Genomic DNA, 12,041 nt, shown 5'->3' with positions numbered 1-12,041 from the left:
AAGGTGACTCAGTTCGGGTGTAACCGAACATTACATACTCAGCGTGAGCTTCAATTGTACATTTCATTTCAGATAAATTACTTCTCTACATAACACGTGGCACCGCCCGTTTAAAAAAAATGTCTCCACATTTCCTCTTACAATAAAACTTGATAAGTGAAATATCATTGATTCAAAACTATTTTTTACTAAGTTATATCTTATTATTCTAGCCAACGACCCTTTTAAATTTGTTTTATCTCTAAGTTGCCGTGGTCTTTAACCGATCCCGTCCATTTTTTCTAGAAATATTTCCTGCTATAGGAACAATTTTTGTACCCAATTTTCTTACGATCCGTTAATTTTTCTTCGAGTTATGGCTCCCGAAACATAGAAAAATGCTTAGTAATAAAAGGGGCGGTGTCACGCCCATTTTTTAAATTTTGAATTTTTTCCTATTTATTGTTATAATTCCACATGGGAAATGAAATATCATTGATGTAAAGCTCTTTTTTGCAAAGATATAGCTTGTTTTATTCGTCCACGACTCATTTAAAAATCTTTTATATAAAAGTGGGCATGGTCCTTAACCGATTTCGTTAGTTTTTCTCCAAAGCATTCCTTATAGTAAAGGCAACCTCTGTGCCGAATTTTGTTACGATAGGTTTAATGATTTTTGATTTATGATTAATAATATTTGTTAAATTGATTTTATCACAACTGGGCGGTGCCACCCCCATTTTAAAAAATATTTCCAAATTTTTACCAATAGTCTCAATATCAGCCCACACGTCAAATGTCAACATTCTAGGTGTATTATTTACTAAATATTCAAGTTTTTTGTGGTTTCCAAAATGTTATATATATAAAAAGTGGGCGTGGTCTATATCTATCTCGATTCCTTTATACCTGTACAACCAACCGTTATCCAATCAAAGTTAATATACTCTGTGTGCAAAGCACGCTGAGTATAAAAAGGGGGTGACACCTACCATACAAATGGAATGTTTGATAGAGCATAACTCTGGAAGTATTCATGCAAGAACATTGAAATCCAGTAAAGCGTTAAATTGCATCAATCCCTTACACATCTAAGAAAATAAGGGGTGAGTAAGAAGGGGCATGGCACCTCGCATACAAATGGAATAATGAAAATTGGTAAAGCCTATATGACGTTAAGTCCTAACAGCACCAGTAATATATGGAATTGAAAAAAAAAAAAACAAAACAAATGCGACTTTCAGAACTATGGCTTACTTAGGTTATTTCAACACGTAAAGTTTGATTGCAGAGTTGAGTTTGGCTGTTATTCCTTTAGTATTCTTTTATGTTATCTTCAGGGTTGGTATTTTTGGATACGCCTGGAGGAACCGGAAGAAAACATTTCTGTTTAATTTGATATTAATTGATGTAAGAGCAAAAAGAGAAATCAGTATGGCAGTTTCTTTCTCACATACCGCGGATATCCTTTGTGTGGTGGACGTACAACTCCGCATTTAAATGACCACTGTCTACAAACATCTGATACATCGATGTGCAATATAAGCAAACGGTCAGACCAAAGTGAGGGCGTGCGATGTGTGCACCATGACTCATAAACAGTCGCTGCAAATTTTAGACCAAAACCTTAAGAATTTAAAGTGTAATGACTATCCCAAAGGTGGTGCTTTCCTGTTACTTGCTGGAACAGCCGCAGTTGAAGTACATGCATGTTTTTCGTCTATAGACGGCTTTATGTACAAAAATTTACTCTCTTTAGAAATATGAGAGGGCAATTTGGCGGAAACACTTTAGCAGCAGATTTTGCTGAACAACTTCTTGAAATTAATTGTAGCAAAATTTCTATTTCTGTACTAACAGATTTGGTTTCTTTTCCTGCAAGTTTTTGAGAAATTATGACATCACCTGAAGCTTTAATAGATAATGTTTCTTCCAAATATTACATCTATCTTTACAAACTATAAATGGGATTAAAAAAAGGCATTTTAGGCATCTTATAATGAGGATGTTAATATCACTAGAACCAAGACAACTTATCACTCTATTAACACAGTCGTGGAAGAGTCCCAAGCTGTTCATATCCGATTAAGTTTATTAGCTCTTTTGAGCAATCAAAAATTTCTCCTCATCGATTGCTCCTTAAAAAAGGGCCCATAATATCACAATATTTATGCTTCGTTATTTCGATTCTCCACGCTTATGTAGTGGGACAAGGATTTTCATCAAAAAACTTTTACGAATGTCATTGAAGCAATTCATTTTATCGGAATTTCGAAAACAAAAAAGTTTAAAACCAAGGATTCCATTGATATCGACAGATTTGCCTTTTAAATTTTAAATGCCTCAAATTTCATATCCCTATCAATGAAGCTCAAGGACGATCATTAACTGCGATTCAAGGGATTGATGAGCACTTTGTATTGCGCTCAGAGCTTCTGCAACTCAATTGCCAACCTCACCTATGCGAGGGGAATCCTGTTATAAATATAAATATATCATACAACAACAGTCATTAGCTGTAGCAGAGGTCAATCTTACCAACTCATGTTTTACCCATGGCCAGTTACGCGTAGCCTGCATATTTTTATAGAAACGTGGGGTAAAACACACGGGCATAAGCAAGTTTATAGATAAAACAGATGAATTTTGATTATTTCTCTTTTTGGAACTTTTTATGTTCTGCTTGCTTGGCTCATTTTCAATACATGCAAACAAGTGTACGAATGAGATAAATTAAACAAGTATGTGTGTCTTAAAGGTAAATAATTTATGTTTTAAGCTTATAATTTGCCTTTTCAAAGCATTTTAAGGAAAACAAAGTAGTAGTGTGTGTTGTTGAATCATAAAAATCAATAAGTTTTAGAACAAAAATGAATACCCAGCAGAAAAAACGAACGGTGCCGAACGAGTACAAATCTGAAGGAGAGCGCAACATTTAGTACTCACGCTTGTACCAATAGCGCTTAAGTTCGACGCATATATATTTAAATAAAATAATCAAAGACTACGGAAAGTTCAGTGTAGACCTTTTTAAAGCGTTCCTAAATGGTTCTGTCTTAGGTGGTTCTGAAATAGTCTACAACTTGAGTAAGTACTGAGATATCTTCACCAAATTTGGCACGCGAGCTTATCTGGACCCAGAATAGATCGGTATTGAAAATGAGCGAAATAGGATGGTAACCACTCCCACTTCTTATATATATAACATTTTGAAAACCACAAAAAACTTGAATATTTAGTAAATAATACACCTAGAATGTTGACATTTGACGTGTGGGCTGATATTGAGACTCTTGATAAAAATCTGGAACCAATTTTTAAAATGGGCGTGGCACCGCTCACTTGTGATAAAATAAATTTTGCAAAAATTATTAATCATAAATCAAAAATTGTTAAACCTATCGTAACAAAATTCGGCAGAGAGGTTCCCTTTACTATAAGGAATGCCTTGAAGAAAAGTTTACGAAATCGGTTAAGGACTACACGCACTTTTACATATACAATTTTTAAAAGAGTTGTGGACTAATAAAATAAGCTATATCATTGCAAAAAAGAGCTTTGTATCAATAGTATTTCATTTCCCAGGTGCATTTATAACAATAAATAAGAAAAACTTCAAATTTTAAAAAATTTTAAGACTAAGCAATTTTCTGTTTCAGGAATTCGAAGAAAAATTAACGGGTCGTAATAAAATTGGGTACACAAATTTCCTTATAGCATGCAATATTTCTAGAAAAAATGGACGACATCGGCTAAAGAGCATGCCCACTTTTATAAAAAAGATTTCTAAAAGGGTCGTAGACGAAAATAATAAGCTATATCTAGCGTAAAAGAGCTTTGTGTTAATAGAATTTTACTTTCTAAATAGAGTTATACATTAAATTGGAAAACACTAAAATTTTTGAAAATGGGTGTGGCACCGCCCCTCTTATGAATAAGCAATTTTCTATGTTTCGGGAGCCATAAAGAAAAATTAACATATCGTAATGAAATTGTGTACACATATTTTCCTTATAGCAGAAAATATTTCTAGTAAAAATGGACGGGATAAGTTAAATACCACGCCCACTTTTATATAAAATAAATTTAAAAGGGTCGTAGACTAGAATAATAAGCTATAACTTAACAAAAAATAGTTTTGAATCGATGATATTTCACTTATCAAGTTTTATTGTAAGAGGAAATGGGGAGACATTAGAAAAGATATTTATCTGAATTGGAATGTATAACTGAAGCTTACGCTGAGTATATAATGTTCGGTTACACCCGAACTTAGATACCTTTACTTGTTTTGATTTGAAACCATACAATGCACAGCGAATTCAACTAATTAGCCGTGCAGAAGAATGTTAAGTCAAAAGAAAATTTTCATTGATTTCGATTAACTGACGTATTGTTGTACAAAGCGTTGCATGGAAAATAATGAAGAACAGTAATCAGCTGCTTAAAAGAGTCGCTGTGTGTAAATATGATAAGCAACTCCAAAAGAGATGTTGCCGGTAATCAGCATCCATTTTAATTATGGCTTTTGACGTTGTATGACAAGCTGTTTTTATTGATTTGACCAAATTAGTGGTCAAATTCGACCAAGTGAAAACCAATCACAGATTGTTATAACGTTAATTTAGTCATTTGCAAAGCATTTGATGTTGGGAATATGTGATAATTTCTGAGTGTTAAATGCCACTTTATTTATTTTCCAAGAAATACTTTTTTGTTTACTTTTGAAGAGGTGAAAAATATCTTACAAACAGTTTTTTTTTTTTTTGTTCAAATAAATAGGTTAAATAAGCGATTAATTTAAAACCTGATATTTGAAGCCTTATTTAAAGTGCTATGTTTGCTTTTTATAAATAAATGGCAAAAAATAGAAAAATAATAACTCAAAAATAACAAAATATTCCCAATGAACCCATAGCAAAAAAGTTTTAAAGTCAGTCACTAAAAAAATACTCAACCAAAAAACTTTTGAACACTTGCAAAATAATAATAATTACGTGTAGATTTTAAATAACCAACAAATATTTTAGCTTTTCTTTCACCACAAAGTTTTATCTAATTTTAAAACAAGCGTTATTTCACTTCTGTAAATTGCACTATTTAGCGCGCCATCAACAACTCACAGTTTGACAGCAGACAATTCAATGAAGAACAATATTTATAAGAAATGATAATTACTGTGGACATTTTAAAAACAAACTGCATTCCAATTTAAAAAAAACGTGACTTGAAAATTTTTACTTTTTCGCTTCTAAACCAAATAAAAAATGCCACTGTGCGACGGCAGAAATAAGCTATTGATGATTTTATAACGTGGCCGGATCGATCCTCGTGTTATTTTTAAGTTTTGTTTGAGTGCGAACGCATTGATCCAGCCAATAAGCCTGTCAGAAATCAGATTCATCGGGCTCAATAAGGTTATGTTAGGTTGAACTGTCTGGTCCGTGAGGACCCGGCCCCACATATACTATATCCGTCCATTGTGTTTGTTTAACGACCAAACTGAGAAATAATATTTAAAACCAGGGCTTATCTTATAAAATAACTTCATCCTTTTGACAAAGCTTTCTAGGACCTATGCAACAAGCTGTTCTATATCTGATTTAAATACAGCAAAAATTCAAAAACAGGATGTATATACATATTTCTTTAAAATAATCCAAAAGGACATATAGCAGTATGTCCTTTACTAATATATCGATTTGATTCTTAAAATATCTTTTAATTTGCAAAACACTATTTTTGTCTGAAAGGATAATATAATTTAGTTACTTACAGAGCAAATTGGTGTTTCAGCATTTTGTATAGTTTTAATTTGAACGGATCACAAGCAAATATCACTTTCTTCTTCGGCACTAAAACTGACAATGTGATATTAAAATTATTCACACCTTTTATACTTGCGCTCTATGCCGATTTTTTCAGCGAAAATTCCACAGTGCTTTGGAAAGGCAATTATAAGCTTAAATAATAAAATATTTACCTTTAAGAGACACGTATTGTTTAATTTATCTCATTCGTACACTTTTTTGCATATATTGAAAATAAGCCAAGCAAGCAGAACATAAAAAGTTCCAAAAAGAGAAATAATCAAAATTCATCTGTTTTATCTATAAATATAAACAGACGTTGTTCTGCCATAAGTTTGATCTATCTACATAAGTTTTAATCTCTAACTCTTCCTCCCCCTTTTTCTGGTCCTCTTATTCACTCCTCCCTATGCCTTTCTCTCTCTATGCCTCTCTTTCTCCCGGTCCTTGGTTATTTTTTTTTATAAGATTTATAGATATAGATATATTATAAATTAAAGTCTTGAATTTTTGAAAAGATGTATTGGATACGTATTGGATTGCAACTTGCCTAAAACAAAGGTTACATGTAGCTCTATAAAATAGCTACTTAAGAGGAAAATTAACTTTAAATTTTTGTACAGTGCTGTAATGACAAGAAGTATGATTGTGTGATTCGTAAATCAACAACCTTATGTTCTGTTGAAGTAGGTGCAAGCTAACCAATAAAATGAAAAAGAAAATAAGGATTTGGGCTATCACGTATATATAGTGAAATTTTTAAAAGTTAAGCCATGGCGAAATCAATGAAATGAAGGCAGTGTCAAGTTTAAGTGAGTTCGCTTTTCCGCTATGCAACTGAATTTGGAAACCACTGTAATGCTTGACCAAGTCAACAAAAACGGTTTTTTATACAACGTCAAATGTGGTTTGCCTTCCATTTTGACTACAAAGTGACAACTAAGTTTACCAATAAATGAAAACAACAGTTGCCCATTTACCATTAAAATTTCATTTGCTAACATGTTGGCATTTTATTTTCGTTCATCATATAATAACACAGCGTGAAAAACAACGGAAAATAATGAAATAGGTTGTGAAATAAATGAACACAAAATTTTATCGTGGATTTTGACCATGAGCTTCTTTATCGACTTTGAGTTAGTAATGTGTTAGAATGAAACGTCTTTGACCCCAACTGACCACAGGGTCAGCTTGAGGCAGTTTTGATGTCAGTCATTTTGAACTAATGAAAACGAAGCATTAGATATATTGGTTTTGATTTGTTTTTCATATGCTTTTTATTGTTATTGTTTTTTTTTTCATTAAATTTTCGGGGAATTTTCATCACATTTAACACGGAAAACATTTTTGTTTGTTGAAAAATAACACCTCCCTTAATTTATTTATTTAATTAATTTCTTAAATATATGAATAGGCACAATGAATGAATGTGCGTTGTTAGCGAAAGTTCAATAAAAAAACGATAATGCAGTTTCTTATGGGTATCTATTGTTAAAATGTGTAACGTCTAAAGAAGGCTGGGCTTACCTTTGTTTAGTTAATTACCTAATTCATTCGTATAGTAAAAGATTTAGTTACAAACATAAAAGGGATCGGTCGAAGGATACAAAAATATAAAAGAATGTTCCGAAAGCTTTCAACTTTAGCCACTGACCTTAAAACTATTTTTTGCTATGGGTTCATTGGCCAATATTTTGTTATTTTTAAGTTATTATTTTTCTAGTTTTTGCCATTTGTTTATACAAAGCAAACACAGACACATTAATTAAGGTTCCAATTATGAGGTTTTAAAATTAATCACCTATTTATTTAAAAAAAAAAAAACTGTTTTTAAGATACTTTTCACTTGTTCAAAGTAAAGAAAGAACTATTTCTTAGAAAATAAAGAAAGTGGCATTCAAGCTGCAGAAATTCGCATATATTCCCAACATCAAATCCTTTGGAAATGACTAAATCAACGTTATAACAATCTATAACTTGGTTTTCGCTTAGAAAATTTTAGTGAAATCAATAAAAAGCAGCTTTGTTATACAACGTTATCATCCGATTTGACTACAAAGCTACAATTCAATTGGTCAATAAGTCGCTGTTTCCACACAAAATGTTGGTTGCTGATAATCGGCAACTTCCGTTTTGGAATTGCCTATTATATTTACACATGGCGACTCCTTTTAAGCAACAGTTTGACATTTCATTTCATTGAAAAAAATAATTTTACTTATCTTGTTTGGTTGATTTTCCGACAGGGTGGATAAATGATGTATATTGGAACGATTTTCCGTCATCCCTTGTCAAATTTGGTTTTGAGACAAACCGGTTTCGGCGTTGTGCCATCATCAGTGTCGATTTTCGTTCTGATCTGTTGTTGTCATTTGTCCTGTATTTATAGTTCGTAGGTATATGAGCAGGTATTGTCAAATTGATGCTTGTGTATATTTAGTTATGTGTATGTGTTGTGTGTTCGTTCAGAACCGAGGGTGGTTTACTAATCGATTTGTGTGGCGGACTGGGGTAGGTAGAAATCTGTGATTTTAGTCGTTTGACCTTCTTTGTCGGTTTTTTGTTTTGGTGTGTTAATTGTTTTGTGTTTATTTGTTGTTGTGCGTTTGTCTGTTGTACCTGTGTGATTAAGTTGTTTCCTGTAAACAAGTTTTAAAGGCTCCAATATTGTGTCAGAAATGGTGTTTATCTGTTCGTTTATTATTCTACCGTCGAATGTTTTCTGTTTGTAGATTTCCATGTTTTCGAGTACGTTAAGACGTCGGCCCTTTTCTTGTATGTGAAGAACCCTAACTGTTTTATTGATGTTTGCTGGGGAACATTCATTCTCGACCATGTGATTCGCGAAGTTAGACTCGGGTATAATGTTTGGATTCCGTATTTTTTTGTTGTAATTTTTAATATGTTCTCTGAACCTCGTTCTTATTTGCCGTCCTGTTTGTCCTATGTAACTATGCTGGCATCCGCAGGTAAGCTTGTATACGCCGTGGCTGCTAAACGGATCCTCTGAGTTAATGTTAGTTCTTAGTTTTCGCCCTAGATTGTTCGATGTTTTGAATGCTGTGTTAATGTTGTATTTTTTAAAGAAATTTGCCAATTTATATGTTGCTTTTCCAGTATATGTCATAGTCGTCCAGCTATTATTTTCTTTTTCATTATTTCTTTTTGGTTCTCCATTTGTCCTTCTGAGCTTATCTACTAGTGCTTTTTTATATCCGTTGTTTGCAGCGATATTATATATGACCTCAAGTTCTCTCTTATATGCCTCTCGTGTAAGAGGTGTTCTTTCAAGTCTATGTACCAAGTGCCTTAATGCTGCATTTTTATGATGTTGAGGGTGATTTGAGGTATTGTGTATTATTGTGTCGGTGGCCGTTGACTTTCTATATATGTCATAGTTAAATCTTTTGGCTTCTTTATCAATATTTATCGTGAGGTCTAGATAGTTGATTCCTCCGTCTTTTTCGATTTCCATTGTAAATTTTATATTGCCGTGCTGTTTGTTGAGGTACTCCAGTACGAGCTCTTCGTTATTAGTAGTTAAAACGCATATTATGTCATCCACGTATCTAGCATAAAATGACACGCCTAATTTGGAATTCAGCTCCTGTATGTACTTTTCTTCCAGATTTTGCATGAACACTTCCATAAGAATTGCTGATGTGGGGCTTCCCATTCCAAGACCGTTTGTTTGTCTATATATTTTATTGTTGAATTTAAAATAGTTTTGACGTAAAGTGGTTCTTAGCGTATTTGTGATTTGCATACTTTTCACTTTGTTTTTTGTGTTGTGAACTATTTTTGAGCTAACTATGTCCAAAGTCTCCGATAGTGGTATAGATGGGTATAGATCTTTTATGTCAAAAGATACCAATTTGCTGTTTCTTGTTAGCTCTACGGTCTCGAGTCTCTCTATTAGTTCTGTTGTGTTAGCTATTGCATATTCGTTCCTTAGCTCCAGAGTGTCTATCAAGATCGTTTTTAAATATTTGGACAGTTTGTAACATGGTGCCGATTTAAAATTAATGATGGGCCTCATTGGCGTGTCCGGCTTGTGGATTTTTGGTTGCGCAACCAGTGGAGGAGCCGAAGGGTTCATTTGGACCAATCTATGTGCCATGTTAGAATCTACTATATTTGTTGCATTTTTTATAGCAACTTTGATTTGTTTTTGGTATTCATCTGTGGGATCCTCTCTCATTCTACGACATTTCATTTCCTCTATGAGATCCTCGGTTTTGGATATATATTGCTCTTTTTCGATTAGCACAGTGGTGTTTCCTTTGTCCGCTTTCGTTGTGACAATATTGTTTTTCCTTAGTTTATGCCGTAGATTCTTTATTGTTTTCTCCTCTGTGTTCGGTTTTTGTCGTTCCTGTGCTTTCACCTCCTTTCTTATGATTTCCCTGCACATGTGTCTTGCGTGCTCCTGTTCTTCCTGTGGTATCAATGATATTGCGATCTCCGCATCTACAATCGCTTGCTCCGTTTTTCTTACTGTATTCTGGTCCATGATATTGTGCTTCAGGCCCTTTTCGAGAAGTTGTGCCTCTTCCTTGGTAATGGCCACTGTTGTGAGGTTAACGAACTTGTCATGAAACTGGTGAGTGTTTTGGTTTTGGTTACCCTCTCGTCGTCCTGCCAGCTTGTCCAATTTTCGGTTCAGCGACCTGTATTTTTGTTGTAGTTCCTGATCGACCTCTGTCTTAATGCGGTCGAAGCATTCCATTAATACAGTCGTAGGTAGTTGTTCTGCCAATCTTAAATGGATAGATAATAACTCGGCATTTATCTCATCCTTCTTCGAGTATAAGCTTTCCAACTCATATTTTAAAAAATCCTTTTCCGCTTTTCTAACTGTTTTCCTGCTAGATTTGGTATTTGCCTTTATTGTTATTTTTGCGAATTTCGGAGTAACATTCAATTCCAGGCATTGTTTGTTGAACCAAATGCTCGCCTTTGCTTTATATATTTTCAGTAGGCGTCGCTTGTAAATTGTTAGTAGTCCGTTCGCGTTCAAGTTAAAAGCCTGACAAGCAATAACTGACTTATCTTGTTTGGTTGATTTTCCGACAGGGTGGATAAATGATGTATATTGGAACGATTTTCCGTCATCCCTTGTCAAATTTGGTTTTGAGACAAACCGGTTTCGGCGTTGTGCCATCATCAGTGTCGATTTTCGTTCTGATCTGTTGTTGTCATTTGTCCTGTATTTATAGTTCGTAGGTATATGAGCAGGTATTGTCAAATTGATGCTTGTGTATATTTAGTTATGTGTATGTGTTGTGTGTTCGTTCAGAACCGAGGGTGGTTTACTAATCGATTTGTGTGGCGGACTGGGGTAGGTAGAAATCTGTGATTTTAGTCGTTTGACCTTCTTTGTCGGTTTTTTGTTTTGGTGTGTTAATTGTTTTGTGTTTATTTGTTGTTGTGCGTTTGTCTGCTGTACCTGTGTGATTAAGTTGTTTCCTGTAAACAAGTTTTAAAGGCTCGAATATTGTGTCAGAAATGGTGTTTATCTGTTCGTTTATTATTCTACCGTCGAATGTTTTCTGTTTGTAGATTTCCATGTTTTCGAGTACGTTAAGACGTCGGCCCTTTTCTTGTATGTGAAGAACCCTAACTGTTTTATTGATGTTTGCTGGGGAACATTCATTCTCGACCATGTGATTCGCGAAGTTAGACTCGGGTATAATGTTTGGATTCCGTATTTTTTTGTTGTAATTTTTAATATGTTCTCTGAACCTCGTTCTTATTTGCCGTCCTGTTTGTCCTATGTAACTATGCTGGCATCCGCAGGTAAGCTTGTATACGCCGTGGCTGCTAAACGGATCCTCTGAGTTAATGTTAGTTCTTAGTTTTCGCCCTAGATTGTTCGATGTTTTGAATGCTGTGTTAATGTTGTTGGCGGGAGCAGAATCCAAATTAGATTCTATATGAAATGCCGGGTCATATTCCGCGAAGCCAACGATCTCGTCACCTTACCTTTCAGCAGTTGTTTAAATGGCGTGATGAACCAACCAAAACAGCTCTTCCCGTTGAGTATGGTTGCAGACCCTTACAATTTAGTCGATGGTCTTGGTTTCGAAATAGATGCTTAGTATAACTGCACTACTACCGGATTTAATATAATAAGACACTGAATTTGATTTAGTGGTATCAATAGTTTTACAGGTTTATTAGTACGTATAGAAAATTTGCCGGTATGTACAAAGAATTTGCAAAACAGTGATGACAAAAGGTATTATG

General features: G+C 34.0%; 1 protein-coding gene across 1 annotated transcript in view; it reads right to left on the bottom strand.

The window, feature by feature from the left end:
* The window catches only part of LOC137241001 (bilin-binding protein-like), a 60,785-nt gene extending 54,875 nt beyond the window's left edge, over window positions 1–5,910 (bottom strand). Inside the window, exon 1 of the mRNA XM_067768112.1 lies at window positions 5,756–5,910. Within this exon, the coding sequence (XP_067624213.1) occupies window positions 5,756–5,778 (23 nt within the window). The 5' untranslated portion in view covers window positions 5,779–5,910. The remainder of the gene's footprint in view (window positions 1–5,755) is intronic.
* Window positions 5,911–12,041: the final 6,131 nt, after the last annotated feature.

This window comes from Eurosta solidaginis, chromosome 2 (genome assembly GCF_040869045.1).
Source record: "Eurosta solidaginis isolate ZX-2024a chromosome 2, ASM4086904v1, whole genome shotgun sequence".
NCBI lineage: Eukaryota > Metazoa > Arthropoda > Insecta > Diptera > Tephritidae > Eurosta > Eurosta solidaginis.
The sequence above is the reverse complement of the archived record's forward strand: the minus strand, read 5'-3'. Positions and strand labels throughout refer to the sequence as shown.